This window comes from Mobula hypostoma, chromosome 1 (assembly GCF_963921235.1).
Source record: "Mobula hypostoma chromosome 1, sMobHyp1.1, whole genome shotgun sequence".
Taxonomy (NCBI): domain Eukaryota; kingdom Metazoa; phylum Chordata; class Chondrichthyes; order Myliobatiformes; family Myliobatidae; genus Mobula; species Mobula hypostoma.
Window position 1 is genome coordinate 114,300,771 of NC_086097.1, and position 18,555 is coordinate 114,319,325.

The 18,555-nt window shown below is 42.5% G+C and overlaps 1 protein-coding gene across 2 annotated transcripts in view; it reads left to right on the top strand.

The window, feature by feature from the left end:
• Nucleotides 1-6,184: 6,184 nt before the first annotated feature.
• Nucleotides 6,185-18,555, top strand: part of LOC134350126 (cytochrome b5) — a 45,450-nt gene continuing 33,079 nt past the window's right edge. For both annotated transcript variants that reach the window (XM_063055074.1, XM_063055072.1), the window contains exon 1: nt 6,185-6,348. In XM_063055074.1, the coding sequence (XP_062911144.1) occupies nt 6,223-6,348 (126 nt within the window). In that variant the 5' untranslated portion in view covers nt 6,185-6,222. The remainder of the gene's footprint in view (nt 6,349-18,555) is intronic.

Below are 18,555 nucleotides of genomic sequence, written 5' to 3' on the forward strand. Positions count from 1 at the left end.
GTTCCGCTTACATGGATAAGTGCCAGGAGGGAGATCAGTGGGGAGGGATGGGGGGGACGAATGGACAAGGGAGTTGTGTAGGGAGCGATCCCTGCGGAATGCAGAGAGAGGCGGGGAGGGAAAGATGTGCTTAGTGGTGGGATCCCGTTGGAGGTGGCGGAAGTTACGGAGAATAATATGTTGGACCCGGAGGCTGGTGGGGTGGTAGGTGAGGACCAGGGGAACCCTATTCCTGGTGGGGTGGCAGGAGGATGGAGTGAGAGCAGATGTACGTGAAATGGGGGAGATGCGTTTAAGAGCAGAGTTGATAGTGGAGGAAGGGAAGCCCCTTTCTTTAAAAAAGGAAGACATCTCCCTCGTCCTAGAATGAAAAGCCTCATCCTGAGAGCAGATGCGGCGGAGACGGAGGAATTGCGAGAAGAGGATGGAGTTTTTGCAAGAGACAGGGTGAGAAGAGGAATAGTCCAGATAGCTGTGAGAGTCAGTAGGCTTATAGTAGACATCAGTGGATAAGCTGTCTCCAGAGACAGAGACAGAAAGATCTAGAAAGGGGAGGGAGGTGTCGGAAATGGACCAGGTAAACTTGAGGGCAGGGTGAAAGTTGGAGGCAAAGTTAATAAAGTCAATGAGTTCTGCATGCGTGCAGGAAGCAGCGCCAATGCAGTCGTCGATGTAGCGAAGGAAAAGTGGGGGACAGATACCAGAATAGGCACGGAACATAGATTGTTCCACAAAGCCAACAAAAAGGCAGGCATAGCTAGGACCCATACAGGTGCCCATAGCTACACCTTTAGTTTGGAGGAAGTGGGAGGAGCCAAAGGAGAAATTATTAAGAGTAAGGACTAATTCCGGTAGACGGAGCAGAGTGGTGGTAGAGGGGAACTGATTAGGTCTGGCATCCAAAAAGAAGCGTAGAGCTTTGAGACCTTCCTGATGGGGGATGGAAGTATATAAGGACTGGACATCCATGGTGAAAATAAAGCGGTGGGGGCCAGGGAACTTAAAATCATCGAAAAGTTTAAGAGCGTGAGAAGTGTCACGAACATAGGTCGGAAGGGATTAAACAAGGGGTGTTAAAACAGTGTCGAGGTATGCAGAAATGAATTCGGTGGGGCAGGAGCAAGCTGAGACAATAGGTCGGCCAGGACAGGCAGGTTTGTGGATCTTGGGTAGGAGGTAGAAACGGGAAGTGCGGGGTGTGGGAACTATAAGGTTGGTAGCAGTGGATGGGAGATCCTCTGAGCGGATAAAGTCGGTGATGGTGTGGGAGACAATGGCCTGGTGCTCCTTAGTGGGGTCACGATCGAGGGGTAAATAAGAGGAGGTATCCGCGAGTTGTCGCTGTGCCTCGGCAAGGTAGAGGTCAGTACGCCAGACTACAACAGCACCCCCCTTATCGGCGGGTTTAATTATAAGGTTAGGATTAGTGTGGAGGGAGTGGAGAGCAGAGCGTTCCGAAGGAGTGAGGTTGGAATGGGGACAAGGTGCAGTGAAGTCAAGACAGTTCTAAGGTAAGGACATGTTTGGCACAGCATTGTGGGCCAAAGGGCCTGTATTGTGCTGTAGGTTTTCTATGTTTTCTAGATGTACCATGGAGCGCATCACCATCTGGTATGGGGGGGGGGGGTGTGGTGCTATTGCACAGGATCAAAGTAAGCTGCAGAGAGTTATAAGATTCGTCAGCTCCATCATGGGTACTGGCCTCTGTAGTATCCAAATACTACAAAGATCAGTGACTCAGGAAAGCGGCTTCCATTATCAAAAATCACTTCCACCCAGGACACGCCCTCCTCTTGTTGCTACCATCAAGAAGGAGGTACAGAAGCCTGAAGGCACAGTGATTCAAGAACAGCTTCTTTGCCTCTGCCATCCAAGTTCTAAATGGACATTAAATTGATGAACACTATCTCACTGCTTTTTTTCTTAAATTTCTGTTTTTGCACTACTTATCTTAACTATTTAATAGATAGATCCTTTAATAATCTCAAAAAGAAATTACAGTGCCACTTCAGCATTATAAGTAGACAGATATACAAATATTAGAAGTAAGAAAGAATAAAAAATAAATTACACCAGTCTAACAGGAAGGGGTCACCAGTACTCCAGCTATAGGTTGACTCATTATAAAGCCTAATCGTCGATGGTAAGAATGATCTTATGTAGCACTCTTTGGAGCAGTGCAGTTATCTTAGTTTATTACTAAAATGTTCCTCTGTTCAGCCAAAGTAGCACGCCGAGGGTGAGAAACAGTGACAAGAATTACCAAGATTTTCCGTAGGGTCCTTTGTTCTACTACAGCCTCCAGTGTGTCCAGTTTGACTCCAGTAACAGAGCAAGCCTTTCTGATCAGTTTATTGAGCCTGTTGGCATAGCCCATGTTGATGCCATGACCCCAGCACACCACCGCGTAGAAGACTGTACTGGCAATAACAGACTGGCAGAACACGTGAAGGAGAGGCTTGCATACTCCAAAGGACCTTCGTCTCCTGGGGAAGTAGAGACAACTTAGGCCCTTCTTGTACACAGCCTCGGTGCTCCACTCAGGTCTGTCATCCATGTGCACTCCCAGGTACTCGTAGATCCTCACCAGATCCATATGCCCACCACAAATAGTAACAGGAAGCAATTTAGTCTTCCTGAAGTCCACCACTATCTCCTTTGTCTTACTGATGTTGAGCTGCAGATGATTCAGCTGGCACCATATGTGTTAATATACATATATACAGTGTACTCACCGTAATTCAGTTTTTAAAAAATATTTATTATGTACTGCTGCCACAAAGTTAACATTTCATGATATATGCCGGTGGAAAAGTAAGTAGTGAGACGGATATTAAAATGTCTGCAAAAGCCACATCGGAGGGTTCAGGACTCAATGTTTAATTTTGCAACTTCCGAAAGCGACATCTGAAACAGGAGTAGGAGTAGGCCATTGATTCTCTTGATCCTCATGCTCCATCTTTTTATCTCAGTGTCACTTCCTTTTCAAAGTTTAAAGTAAATGTTATAATCAAAGTCTGTATATGTTCCCATATACAACCCTGAGATTCATTTTCTTGTGGGCATACTCATCAAATCCATAGAGTAATAACTATAACAGAATCAATGAAAGACTATCCAACAAGGGCATTCAACCAGAGTGCAGAAGACAACAAAATATGCAAACGCAAAAGAAGAAACAATAATAATAAATAAATGAGCAATAAATATTGAGAACATATTGATGAAGAGTCTTTGAAAGTGAGTCTATTGGTTGTGGGAACATTTCAATTATGGGGTCAGTGAAGTTGAGAGAAGTTATCCCTGTTGGTTCAAGAGCCTGGTGGATGAGAGGTAGTAACTGTTACAGGAGTCCTGAGGCTCCTGGACCTCCTTCCTGATGGCAGTAGTGAGAAGAGAGCATGTCTTGGGAAGTGAGATTCCCTGAGGATGGATGCTTTCCTGCAACAGCATTTCATATACAGTAGATGTACTCAATGGTTAGGAAGGCTTTACCTATGATGGACTGAGCCGAATCCATTATTTTTTGTGGGACTTTCCATTCAAGGACATTGGTGTTTCAATACCAGGCTGTGAAGCAGACAGTTAATATACTGTTCACTACACATGTATAGAAGTTTGTCAAAGTTTTACAAGTCATGCCAAGTCTCCGCAAACTCCTAAGGCAGTATAGGCGTTGCTGTGCTTTCTTGATAGTTGCACATACGTGCTGGGCCTGGGACAGGTCCTCTGAAATAATAAACTAACAATTTAAAGTTGCCAACACTTCCCACCTCTGATTCCTTGAGTACCCATTTCCAGCATTAATCGCTGATTCGTTAATGCCCAAAAATCTGTTCCTCTCAGCTGTGACTAATCATAGCAAATCAACTTCCATAGCTTAGGGGTAGAGAATTTTTAAATATTCAATTTCTGCAAGTGAAGACATTTATCCCCAATTTAGTATCAATGGTGTACCCTTATTCTCAGTCCATACCCTGTGACCTAAACACCTCATTCAGGAGAAAATATTCTGCTTACATCTCTTCTGGAAGTCCATCAAGAGTTTTGTAAAAATCAAAGGGGGCTCCTCTCATCTTCCTAAACTCTAAAGATTACAATCGCTATCTACTCAATTGCTTCTCGTCTTGTAATCCCAGTATCCCAGTCTAATGAACCCTTCTTCTGATGATGATGGCTGGGTTCTTCGCTTGCAAAGTTCTAGAGGGAAAACTCTATCGTTGTAGGACTTTTCTTCCCGCCTGCGTGGGCTTAAAGTGAGGATCGGTGTACACTGACCGAATCCTCTCTTTAGGCCGGGGGACGTTTCACGGTGGCACAGTGAGATGCTAGACAGACTTCCTGGCAAGGTTAACAAGCCCCATCTGCCCAGCTTTGAAATCGGAGTTGTCTTTCTCCTAGACTGGCCGCCAACCAAGGCTGATGAGCCCAGCCTGCCTGCCCAGTTATACCGCTGAACACTCGGTCCAGCCATGACATAGCAAACTCAGTAAGAACAGGGACGCCAAGTGAAGGCGTTTCTATGGACACAGTAGTGTAGGAGAGGCTGAATGCAAGCGACCTCACTTGCATGGCAAGCCAAAGGGAGGTCCTGCTGCAATCACTACATCTGGAAAGGAAAGGCTATGGAAGATGCTTCACCTTCCAGCAGGACGTCCAGCTCTGGGCTCACCTGCCCCAATCCTTGCTATACTTCTATGGTAAGTACCTCTTTTCTCAGGGAAGGAGACCAGAACTGTATACAATAGTCCACTGTCATCTCACCAAGGCCTCATACAAATGCAAAAAGACTTTTCTATACCTGTAATCTCTCATTTTCAAGGGTAATGTACAATTCCCCAATGTATGACTTGCTGCTCTTTCAGGTCAGGTCCCTTGTACGTTTAACAGTTCTGGGCATTACTTTTACAAGAAATTTTATAATTACTGTCAATCACCTTTTGACGGGATAATTCTTGGAAGATAAGCAGTATGAATCCCTAACTTCATAAATTAATTCAGGTAGGTAGCTACTTTCTATTAAATGCATTTAAGACTGAGATGGGGTTCATTTGTTCAAGGCCAGTCATAGAATTAAGTACATCAAGATATTCCAAAGTCGGACATTTGACCTGTCTGTCTGTCTGTATCTTGTTTTACGGCGGTTGGCATCCAGCTTAATGGTGCATTACCGCCACCCTCTGCTCCAGAATGTGCACTAGACATACATTCTAAATCCCTTCACCCAATCACACACACATGCACAGACACACACACACACAAACCTACACTTCACCCTCCCATCTTTGACCATCCTAGTATCCTATTCCTGTTTATTCATCATATTCTATAAAAAACCTCTGTACCCCTTAAAAACGCTAAAAATACCCGGACTTGTGCTCTCTCACCCATGCCCAGCAACCCTTTTAATGTAAGTTCCTGCATCCCCAACTCCCTTAATTTATTTCTCATCATCTCTCTCTGTATCCCATACTTCCTGCAACTCAGAACTACATGTTCTACTGACTCCTCTTCCTGACATTCCTCACACAATCCTGTCTGGTGTTTCCCTATCATTTTCAATGTTTTGTTTAATGCACAGTGCCCCAGCCTTAACCTAGTCCACACAATTTCCTCTCTTCTGTTTCCATTACCTACCCTAGAACTGCAATACTCTTTTGTATTTGATATAAATGCCTCCCTTTCCCCTCCCTGTCCCATCTTTCTTGCCACATTCGGTTGACTTTTTCCCAGATTACACACTTAACCTCTGCTTTACTGATACTAATGTGCATTTCCACATTTTCTTTCTTTAACGCCCTCTTTGCCAACTCATCCACCCTCTCATTCCCCTTCACCCCTACATGTGCTGGAACCCATTGAAATTTTACCTGACCTCCCTGATTTGCAATTCTTGTAACTAACTGAAGGACTTCATAAAGTACATCTTGCCGACTGTTTGTGTGAAAAGACCTTAAACTTGCTAGAACTGAGGATGAATCTGAACATATCAATGCTTTGGATGGTCTGGCTTTCTGCACCCATTGACATTTGACCTTTTTTTCGCAACTGGCTTTATATCCCCGTTTCGAACTTTGGATAGTGTGATGTCATTTGAGTAGCACGTCGACTAACCAATGGAGCTCCGAGACTGGCAGTAACCCGGTAACTACCAATAAAAAAACGAGATCTTTAGCAAGTCACTTGCAGTGCAAGTTAGGCTCTCGTGGAAGTTCGTGTAACATGGCTGAGGATAAGGAGGAAGTGAAATATTACCGACTGGAAGAGTTAAAGCGGCGCAACAGTGGCAACAGCGCGTGGATTCATGTTAATAACAAAATATATGACGTGACCAAATTTCTGGACCAGGTATTTTGTTTAATGCTCTGACTTCCTTCAATCCCCTTTCCGCAGCTCACCACTTTGTGTTCGTATTTACTTTTGATGGAAGTGATTTCGAATAGTTGTTGTGTGGGGCTCCGTTTATGGTTTAAATCCGAAACTCAATTGAAACCGCAAGAGATTTGCATGGTTCTTGTAAACAATTTGTCCTTTTCGTGCTGCCTCGTAGTCAGTTTGAAAAGTGCTCGCTCAGTTTGTGTTTGAGAATTGTTTTCAGTTCCCTAGGGGACAAGTACTGAGAGGCATTCAAAAGTCAATCCAGTTTCAAATTTCCTGAATGAAAATCTTTGCATAACATCCAAATGTTATAAAGATTGATATATGTATATATGTGTGTGTATGTATATGTGTGTGTGTATCAACCTCCCTTGATTCCATATCTCAGCAGAGAGTTATCTTGTGCAAAACAGACCGGTGAATCTGTGGTTTGATTTTTTTTTGTTTTGGTGTTGTAATTTGTCTAAAGAAATGTATTCCAACAAGTGCCATGAACGGATTTCGATGAAATATTTGGGTTAATTTTTAATATCCATTTTACTGGACCAAGCAGTAGGATCTTCTGTTATTTGACCCAAGAGTAGAGGGCGAACGGAAAGAGTTTGGGGGAGAAAGTCACGGCTGCGCTTGGAGACGGACATCACATCTACTGAGGCAATGTGGGGGGAGCTCAAAATGGGAAAAATGCAGTTATACTTAGGTAAACTTTGGAAGGATTGAAAAGCAACAGGGTTGCTGTAGTGGGTGATTTAATTACTGGTACTTGGTGCAAGAGGCTTATTGGGGCCAGATATATTCGGTGCTACTGAGGTTTTCTTGAAATGGTATGTGGATTGGCCGAGGGGAGGGTATACTGGACCTTGTATTGAGAAATGAGCCTGACTGTGACTGGCGTTCCAGTGGGCCAGCATGTTGAAAACACTGATCATAAAGTTATGAATGTGGACAAAGTCTGGTCAAATTGCAACATCATTAGGTTTGGTGGTGCAAATTGAGAGCAGCTGTTATTAGGCAAGTCACATCTGACGTGGGAGTCATTTAAAGAACAACTGAGCAGAGTTTTTAGAACAACTATGTTTCAGTAAGGAGGAAGACAAAGCTAGTAAGGGCAGGCCATGACTTGGCAATTTAAGGTTCTGAGGAAGTGACTGAGGTTTTTGCACGAAGGGAAGTAGTTGACATTTAAAAAGGCTCTTATAGAAGGTTGATCAAGAGAATTAAGGTGCATTGGATGCATGGTGTTATGATGGTGGTTTCAGGATGGGCTTTCCTATAAGAGGGCAGAAAATGGTGGTGAAAGTGGGTGATTCTGTTTGAAGGTCTGTGACCAGTGGTATTCCACAGGATTCATGCTGGGGGCCCCTTTTTATGATATAACTAAATTAGTTGGATAAAATACAGAGGATTAGTATACATGCAGGCAATGCAGAAATTGGTGCAGTTGTGCAAAGTGCAGAAGTTTGTCAAAGAATGCAGCAGGATATAGATCAGTTACAGTTATGAACAGACATGGCAGATGGAGTTTAAACTGGGCAAGTGTGAGATGCACCTTGGAGGGGCAAACGTGTGCAGTGTACGGGGATCTTGGGTCCAAGTCTATACCTCTTTGAAAGGGGTAATGCAAGCAGGCAGTGGTTAAAGAAGGCATATGGCATGCTTAGCCTAATTGCTAGGAGCTTTGTGTATGAGTCAGTAATATTGTGTGGAATATTGTGTGCATTTCTGTTCACTCCATTACAGGAAGGGTGTGAAAGCTTTGGAGAGCATGTGCAACCGGATACTGGCTAGTTTATAGAGGGCATAAGGAGTACTGGACAAACTTGAATTGTTCTCCTCAGGAGCATTGGAGGCTGACAGGAGGCCTGATAGTTTATAAAATTGAGAGGCATAGATGACCAGAATCTTTTTGTCTAGGGTAGAAACATCAAAAACCAGAGGGAGTTACTTCAAAGTGATGGGAGGAAAGCTTATTTTTGTTTTTAAGAACAGTGATAGGTGTCTGGAATGTACTGCCTGGTGATAGTGGAAGCAGATACACTAATGGTGTCTGAGGCTTTTGAATAGGCACATGAATATGTGGAGAGTAGAGAGGTGTGGATTATCTACAGATAGAAGGGATTAGTTTAATTTGGCATCATGTTTGGCACCGATTATTGTGGGCCGAAGAGCCCATGCAGATGCTCTACCTAATATTCTAGCGGTCAGTAGTCCGGGGATACCTTTTGTGAGGCCTTTGCTTAAGCCTGTGATGGTAATGTGTATTTGGAGGCCTGTGTTGGATAGTAATAGTAGCACCATGAGATGTATCAGTCTGGTCTAATTAAATGGACTGATACACTCTGAAAGATAATTGAAATTGGCCAGGTTGCTTGGGGTGGGGGGGAAATTAGTATGGTTAGAAAAGGTCTATTTGGCAAATCTTCTCTTGAGATGGCTTAGGAAGGCTCTGAGGTATTTAGGGTTGGTACATTTTTTCTTTTTTCTGTGGTTTGGAAAAATAAAGCCTTGCTCCAAGATATTCAACATAACCTGGTTGTTATTATTCTTGTATTTTAAAAGGCTCTGAGAATGATACCAGAAAGGAATAAAATGACGGAAGTACTCCTTTCCTAGAGATGTTGAAGTTCAATGTAAATTTATTATCAGTACATGTATTGTATACACCTATCATGTAAGGAGGAGGAGAAGATGGCAGCGCGACGCAGCTTGCACGGACACTCCGGTGAATGATATCTGTAATCTGTCAGGTAGAGTGCTGTGCACAATCCTGATTTGGTAGAGACAGACGTGAGAGGACGGAGGAACATCTGGAGAAACTTCTGAAATGCCTTTTTCGCTGCCGTTGTTACTCTGTGATCCAGAATCTCCGGAGGGAAAGGCCCTGAGTCCTCGGCTTTGCTTGTTGCGTGGTGGCTGGGACGGGATCGAAGCGCTCGGCAGAGATGGTGCTCGGTGTCGAAGGGCTGGTCGGAGGCTCGAAGTTTTCGGACGGACTCAGAGTCGTCTGTGGTCGGGTACTTCCAATGCATTGGCAGTTGTCGGCGCCTGGAGGTTTATGGCAGAGAGAGTTTCTCCCTTCTGCCGCCTGCTATCGGGGACTATTAGGAGTTGATCGGAACTTTGAGACTTCTTTACTGTTCCCATGGTCTGCTCTTTAGCAAATTATGGTGTTGCTTTGCACTGCTGTAACTATATGTTATGATTATGTGGTCTTGTCAGTGTTAGTCTTTGGTTTGTCCTTTTTTTTTGTGATATCACACTGGAGGAACATTGTATCATTTCTTATTGCATGCATTTCTAAATGACAATAAACGAGGACTGAGTGTCCTCATAATCTAATCTAATATTCATTTTCTTGCAAGCATTCACAGTAGGACAAAGAAATGCAACAGAATCAATGAAAAAATGGCCAGCAGTGAAGAATGGCACTTATAGAGAAGGCTATCATGACACCAACAAGTGAGCTGCAGAAGTCGGTGGCTGCAACTGGAGATGAAGTTCGTGGCTCCACAATACCTAAGGCCTTGCACAGAGGGTATTTATGGAAGAGTGGCTTTTTAAAACAAAACATGTCCTTGCCTGTAAGGACTTTGGAAAGCATCACTTAAAAGGTACTGTAAAGATGTGGAAGACGTTCTTGTGGTTGGTTGAGACTAAAGTGGAAGTTTTTGGCTTCATCATTAAGTGGTACATGGGGCATAAACCTAATACAGAGCATCAGCCAGGTAACACATCCCTTCTGTAAAAGATGGTGGAATTAGCATCATGCTATGGGGATGCTTTTCAGCAGCAGGGACTGAAGTCTGGTTGGAATTGATAGAAGATGAATGCGGTTAAATACAGAGATCCTGGAAAATGTGTTGGCTGGGGAGGAAGTTTGTCTTTCAGCAAGACCGTGTCAGAACCATGAAGTGGCTTCAGTTGAAGAAAATTAATGTCCTTGTGTGGCCCAGTCAGATTCCTGACCTTGACCCAAACAAACTTCTCTGGCAAGCCCTCAAGATGCTGTCCATTGCTGCTTCTCAATTGACCCGACACAGCTTGAGCAATTTTGCAAATCTTGCTTGATCACATTGTGCAAAATTTATGGAGACTAACCAAAAAGACTATTGGCTGCAAGAGGTGGACTTTGTTCAGTACTTAGAATAAAGGGCGATGAATACTTTTGAACTGTGTTTGTTTTTGAGTATATTTTTCATTATTTACAATTTTCTGTTTTGGGGCTCTATTATAGGGGTAGGGTGGGGGGAAAGGAGCATGTGATTCATGAATAAATATTCTCAGTTAAATTGATGAAGATCCCTGGTTTTAATACTCATTTATGTGAACAAAGGGTTGGGGGCTGAATACTTTTACGAGGCATTGTAACTTCCTAAACCTGGTGGTGTGGAACTGAAGGCTCCTGTAACCACATCCCTGATGGCAGCAGTGAGAAGAGTGTATGGCTGGGATAGTGGAAGTCCTTAATGACTTTCCCATGAGAGTGAGCATATCTACAAGGAACAATAGTGGGAGTGAGCTTTTCCTATGATGAACTGAGCTATATCCACTACCTTTTGGAGGCTTTTCTGTTCTTGGCCATTGGTCTTTCCATACCAGGCCATGATGCAGTAAGTTAGGATTCTCTATATATCTATAGAAGTTTCTCAGAGTTTTAGGTGGCTAACAAATCTACATAAACCTATTAAAGCAGAGAAGCTGCTGTTCCTCCTTTGTAATGGCATTTAAGTGCCTGTCCCAGGACTGATCCCCTCAAATGATAACACCTAGAAGATTAATGTTACTGACCCACTCTGTTATGTTTGGTAACTCCAGACACTAATCAGAGGAAAAACATGGGAGCATGGAATAAACATGTATTCTTCGTTTTGAGGTGAGCACTTATGACAATGGCATAATGACACATGCCATTCACATACTTCATACATATAACCCGTAATGAATTGTGTAAATGAACATGGAATGCTTAAACAACATATTTAAAACATTACTCAAATTACTGAAATATTAAATACACCACACTCCTCCCTGCTTGGCTGTAAACTCCAACTCCATATAGAATGCATCTTAACTCAACTGTAATGTATTGCTCTCTAGTCATATATAATATATACAATGACAGACAAACACAATCTGCCTGAGCTAATAGTACACAGACAATTCTGCTTCTCATCAACACTGAGTACACCATTTAAGCAATCAATCTGAGTTCAAAAGAATTCCTTTGGCATCTGTGACCTAGCTTTCAGGCTGCTTTATCACGAATGGTATCAGGAATCAGACATGCTCTGTAAAACTTTGTGGCGTATTCATTAACACTATTTTACCTTTTGATATGTTTAAGTTTTCTAATGCATTCTTGAACACTGCTGTGATGCCATCCAGTACCATTCTTAATTTACTTTCAGTTGCCTATTGCTGGGGAAGCGGATGTATCTCAACTCAAGTTGTAGTTGCCTCAGCAGCTCAAGCGGGGGGCACAGTGCTAGCCCCTCCCCTGTTTTTTTTTAGTCTACATAAAAGCTCAATGTAGCTTAGTTGTTGTATTTTACTGTTAAGAATGTCGTTCCCACAGGAGTTATCTCTTCAGTGTAAGTTCTTGGATAGCTGCAGGCTACAGTTCGGTATCTTTGAAATGGTGCTCAAACTCATTTTGTGGAATGACTGAAACGTCCAAGCCAGTGTCCAATTCCATTTTGATTAATTTGCTGTCTTCTTGTGTAAGCCATATTACTTGCCTATTACTATTTTTCAAACTTTTAAACCTCAAGGTTACCAGTCCGGTGTCACTCATCGTTATCAGGTTTTTTCATCAACAGCATGCAGATTAGTGCTCCTCTGGAACTGCAACTTGACTTGTTATCTTTTTCTCTTCCCAGTGCAGTGCATTTATTTTTGTCTGCCCAATATGCTCTTCGAATGCTTTTTGGATTTTCTGCAAACTTCACCTTTAAACCTTCAAAGGTCTGATGTACGAGAGCCCTGCGTAATGGTAATGACCTCACAGTGCATCACTGAACTGACTGCGCAGGCCGCTTTCTGAATTTACATTAAAATGGACTCTCCTTCCTTTGATTCTGCTTATGAAATGTATAGCATTCTGCAATTAACAATAATTTTGGCTCTAAATGTTCCTGCATTACTTTCTCACTATCTGCAAAGTTAGAGCAGTTAAACTTCTAAGCAAATTGTATGCTCTTGTATTCAGCCAAACTGGCTCTCGGTTCTCATCTCATTTGCTTTAAAATACTGCTCAATTCATTTAGTATACATGCCTCTGTTACTGTTGTGCAATCAAATGCCTGCCTTTCCAATGGAGCCAGCGTGTTGTGTGTGTTGCTGTGGGTAGTCATCTTGGTTTGATTTAAAACTACCTCATCACGGTTATGTTTTGGTAACTCTTAGAAACTTTTCAAAAGAAGAACACAGGAGCTTGGGATAAATGTGTTTATTTTACTTTAGTGAGGCACGCACTTATGTGATGGCATATTGATGTATGCCATTCGCTTACTTCATACTTATAACTCATAATGAATTATGTAAACAAAAAATGCCTAAACAACATATTTACAATATTAATCAACTATTAATACACTACACTTTCCTGCTCCAATCCCCTGGTGAGATCTGGCTCATGATCCTCTGACTTCTTCCTCCTGTAGCCGATAATTAGCACTTTGGTTTTGCTGACATTGTGTGGAAGGGAGGTGATAGGCAGATGAGGAGAAGAGGTAGGAGACCAAAGTGGGGAACAGAGGAGAGGAGGGGTGGGAACCTTTTAAACTCCCCTGCTCTGAGAATGGCCTCATCGTGGCAAGTGACAAGGACACAAGCCAACATGCTAGAATTGGGATGAGAACGGAAATGGTTGACCGCTGCAAAATTACGCTTTTGATAGGTGGAGTAGTGGTGCTTGATGAAGCAGTCCCCCAGTTTATGTCGGGTTTCACCAATGTAGAGGAGGCTGCATTGGGAGCAACGGATACGATGATTGACCTCAAAAGATTTGCAGGTGAAGTGTTGCCTCACTTGGAAGGACTGTTTGAGGTCCTGAATAAGGGTAAGGGAAGAGGTAAGTTGGCAGGAGTAGGATTTCAGTCACATGCAGGTGTATGTACCAAAAGGGAGATTAGTGGAAAGGGATGAGTGGAGAAGGGAATCATGAAGAGAGCAGTCCCTGCAGAGAGTGGCGTGGGTATGGGAGGTAAAGATGTATTTTGTAGTAGGCTCCAGGTGAAGATGGTGGAAAATGATGTGCTGAATTCGAGGGCTCATGGACTGGTGGGTGAGGACACTTGGAGCCCTTGACCTGCAACTGCATTATCCCTTCCCATCCATGTACTTACCCAAACTCAAATGTTGCAATCAAACCCACATGTACTACCGCTGGCAACTCATTCCACACTCGCACAATCCTGAGTGTAGAAGCTTCCCTTAAATATTTCACTTTTCACATTTAACCCATGACCTTTTGTTCTAGCCTCTCCCTACCTCACAGGGTAAATGCAGCAGGCTTTTTCCAATCTATACCTCAATTTTGTGAACTTCAATCAAATCTCCTCTGTTCTCCTACACTCCAGAGTATAAAGTCCCTCCTCCCCCCTCCCCCCTCCCGGCGCGTACCACTAGGCTCAAGGCTAGCTTCTATCCGACTGTAATCAGACCCCCTGAATGGATCTCTTGTACAATACAATGAATGCTTGGCCTCACACTCTACCTTGTTATCATCTTGCACTTTATCATTAATCTGCTTTTCACTTTTTCAATAGCTTTTACAATTTACTTTGTATTTTTATAGTTGAATTTGTAGTGCATTGCACTATAAGTTTTAATTTTGTAAACTGTGTAAGACAAGCTTTTTACTGTATCTTGTTGTATGTGACAATAATATAAAACTGATGCCAATCTCCTTAAAGTCTGCAAGATCTCCAACCTCCTTGGCTTTCACTATACATACAGACTCGCCTAGCAAGCTTGGAAATGCTATGGTTTTTCTTTCTGGCAACTCAGTGGTATTCTGATGACGTGCTCTGTTATTGTATTCTTCATTGTAGATTGCAGTGTTTTCCCTATCACTGATGTTCAGCTTTGTTTTGTTATTGCTGCCAAGTAATAGGATCATATTTGCTGTTGGCCATTCTTCAGAAACTATTCCCAAATCTGCAGAGCCTTGGGGGATTAATGTTAGGAATAGTGGATGGTGCCACCTTTAAAACTGCAATATAGATCAATATGTCCTTGGAATTCAAGTTCTAACTAATTTGAAAACTTCTCTTGCAAAGTATTTGCACACCCCTACCCCGGAAGTTTTCTTGTTTTATTGTTTTAGAACATTGAATCACAGTGGATTTAATTTGGCCTTGGTCAACAGAAAAATACTTTCATGTCAATGTAAAAACAGATCTCTATAAAGTAATCTAAATACAAATGTAAAACACAGAATTGCATAAGCATTCACCCCTTTCAAGTCAGTATTTAGGAGATTCACCTTTGTCAGCAATTACAGCTTTGAATCTGTGGATAGGTCATCTTTGCACATCTGGACACTGCAATTTTTCTCCCATTATTCTTCACAAAACTGCTCAAGCTCTGTCAAATTGCATGGGGATTGTGTGTGAATAGCCCTTTCCATGCCCAGCCACAAATCCTCCATTGGATTGAGGTTTGGACTCTGACTTGGCCTCTCCGGGGCATTAACTTTGTTTTTAAGCCATTCCTTTGTAGCTTTGACTTCTGCCAAGTAGTCTGCCTCAGGATTAGGACATCAGGAAACCCAAGTAGAGTCTTTAGATTTAATGCTGTGTTTAACCACGCATACATCAGGATGCTTTTTTTTGACTACGGCCTGGCACTCAATACCATCATCCCCTCCAGACTAATGAATCCGCTTCAGGACCTTGGCCTCAATGTCTCCTTGTGCAGTTGGATCCTCTGTTTCCTCACTTGCAGATCCCAGTCAATTCAGGTTGATAACAACTCCATAGTCACTATCAGTACAGCTGCACCACAAGGCTGTGTGCTCCAAGGCTGTGTGCTCAGAGCTCAATGAGATAGTCGTCATTGGAGGATGAGAGGTGGAGAGGGTCAACAGCTTTAAATTCCTCAGTGTTTTTATTTCAGAGGATCGGTTTAGGGGTCAGGGCTCCAACACCACCCCCTCCCCCACACACACGCACACAAACTTTTTCTACTCACTTTATACTTGTGACTATGAGGTCAAACACAGCTCCCAGTGGCAAACTTAGTTTGCTGATGACACCACTGTCATTGGCTGAGTCAAAGGTGGTGACAAATCAACATGTAGGAAGGAAATTGAAAATCTGGCTGAGCCATGCTGAAACAGCAATTTCTCGCTCAATGTCAAGATCAAAGAGCTGATTATTGACTTTAGGAGGAGGAAACCAGAGGTCCATGAGCCAGTCCTCACTGGGTGAATCAGAGATGGAGAGGGTCAGGAACTTTAAATTCCTCAGTGTTATCAGTTCAGAGGATCTGTCCTGGGCCCAGGCTATGAATGAAATTATGAAGAAAGCACAGCAATGCCCCTACTTCCCTGAAAGTTTGCAAAGATTTGGTATGACATTGTAAACTTTGACAAACTTTTATAACTGTGTGGTAGAGAGTATATTGACAGGCTGCAACATGGCCTAGTATAGAAACACCAATGCTCTTGAATGGAAAATACTACAAAATGTAGTGGATGCATCCCAATCCTCCCCACCATTGAGCACATCTACACGGAGTGCTGTCACAGAAAAGCAGCATCCATCAATGACCCCCACTACCAAGGCCATGTTCTCTTCTTGTTGCTGCTATCAGGAAGAGCGTACAGAGCCCTGGGACTCTCCTCACCAGGTTCAGGAACAGTTATTACCCCCTCAACCATCAGGCTCTTGAACCAGAGGGTATAACTTGCCTCGTTCCTGAACTGTCCTAGACCGTATGGACTTACCTTCAAGGACTTTTTATTTCATGTTCTCGATATTTATTGCTTTTGTTCAGTTTTGTATTTGCACAGTTTGTTATCCTTTGCTCATTGGTTGTTTGTCCTGTTGGGTGTGATCTTTCAGTGATTCTATTGTGTTTCTAAGTTTTACTCTATGCCCACAGAAAATGAATCTCAGGGTTGTAATTGGTGATGTATACACATAATTTGGTAATAAAGTTACTTTGATCTTTGAATTACAGTCGGCCCTCCTTATCCGTCCGCGAGATCCGCATGTGCGAATTCAACCAACCGTGAATCGAGAAAATCCAGAAGTGCTCTTCCAGCACTTGTTGTTCGAGCACGTGCAGACTTTTTTCTTGTCATTATTCCCTAAACAATGCAGTATAACAACTATTTTATGTAATATTTACATTGTATTAGGTATTATAAGTAATCTAGAGATGATTTCAAGTCTACGAGAGGCTGTGCATAGGTTATCGTGGATCAGGATCGAAAAAAAAAAACCGGAAGTTCTCTTACTAAGTAAGTCGGAACAGGTACATCCGGGATTATTTAGTGTTAGTTAGTCAAATGTTTGTCTTAGTATATATTTTACCTTTCTATGCATATAAAATACTCAAGAAACGTATGTTTCAGCGCCGGGCTCAGGAACGGAAATTCCCGAGTTCGATCCAGCGACAAATCGCTCCCGAGTGCACTCTCCATCCGTGCTGAGTTGATGTGGAGGATCAAAAACCCAAAACCCAATAATTAAACCACTGCGTTGCTTAGTAATAATTGCAGCTTTCAACGGGGCAGGGCCTTTCTCACTTTATCCTATAAAATTGTTCCAATCATTGACCGACTGTAGCCTAACGCTTTTCCAATGACTGGTGTTTCACCTCTTTTTGATCGCTTTATTTATTTCCACTTTATTTAAATTGCGATCATGATTATTTTCGCGAACAGAAACACTGCAGATTCAGAGCTCCACCACCAGGTCCTAATGCCTACCGCACTGAGACAGGTTAAATAAGGTCCGGGGTTCCGCTGGGTCCTAAGGTCCACCGCATTTAGGTTGAATAAGGGACTTGAGTGTCCGCGTTTTTTGGTATCCGCGAGGGGTCCCGGAACCGATCCCTCACAGATAAGGAGGGCCGACTGTACTTTAATCAGTCTTGGTTGAATAACTTTTCATTATGGAAATCCAAATATATGATGCCTGCTTATCTTCGTCTTATCGACCCTTTTGATTTGCAAGTCTAAAGTTCAGATTTTTTTTCCATCCTGAATGTTGTGTAGAATTACAAGTGTTTGCAAATATTTAAGTGAATGCTCTAAAATCTTTGAAACATAACTGATCGTAACATGCTTTCAAGACCACAGGAGGAACCAGTGCTTCACCAGTTCTTCATGACTATGTACATTAGACACTGCTGATTTGTACTGATGTGTACAAATTCATGGTTTGCTGCTCAGCTGCTTAATCCTTGTACAGTAGTAATCTGCATCTTTCTGAAAACTGATATGATAGATACCAAGCAAGCAATAGCTTATCTACCTTGTATGTCACAGGACCTATTCGGTACATATGCAATACACAACAGGCAAAAGGTCTGATTTTATTTATTTTTCTCCCCAATGAGAACTAGTTTGAGGACCTCCAGTTTCCTCCTCCTGAAGTCAATAATCGGCTCCTTGATCTTGCGGACATTGGGTGAGAAGTTGCTGTTGTGGCATGACTCAGCCAGATTTCAGTCTCCCTCGCACACGTTGCAAACACTGGAGGTCAATGAGTTGGAAGTTACTCAGAAAAGCCTCAACCACTTCTGTTGGAAGCTCGTTCCACACAGCTACCTCTCTGAGTAAAGAAGTTCCCCCTCATGTTACCCCTAAACTTTTGGGTTGTTTCAAGGAATCTGTGTTGCATATTATATTGAGAAATCTCATACATTTTTTGCATTCAGATTTGGAAAGGGGTGGATGCTTTAATCTGTATAAACTAGTCCCTATGTGTTTTGGAGCAAGTGAGTGGGAGGTATTTCAATGGAGAATTTTAAAGTATCAGTCATCTTGAATGTTACAATTAAAATAAAGATTTGTGGGATGCAATTGTCAAAACACTTTTTGTTCATTTAGTCAATCAAAATAATACAGTAGTGTACAATAAATTCCTGTCACTGGCTATTAGGAACTAATGCACAGTTCTATAGTACTGTAATAGTTTTGGTAGTGCTCTAATTTTGTAT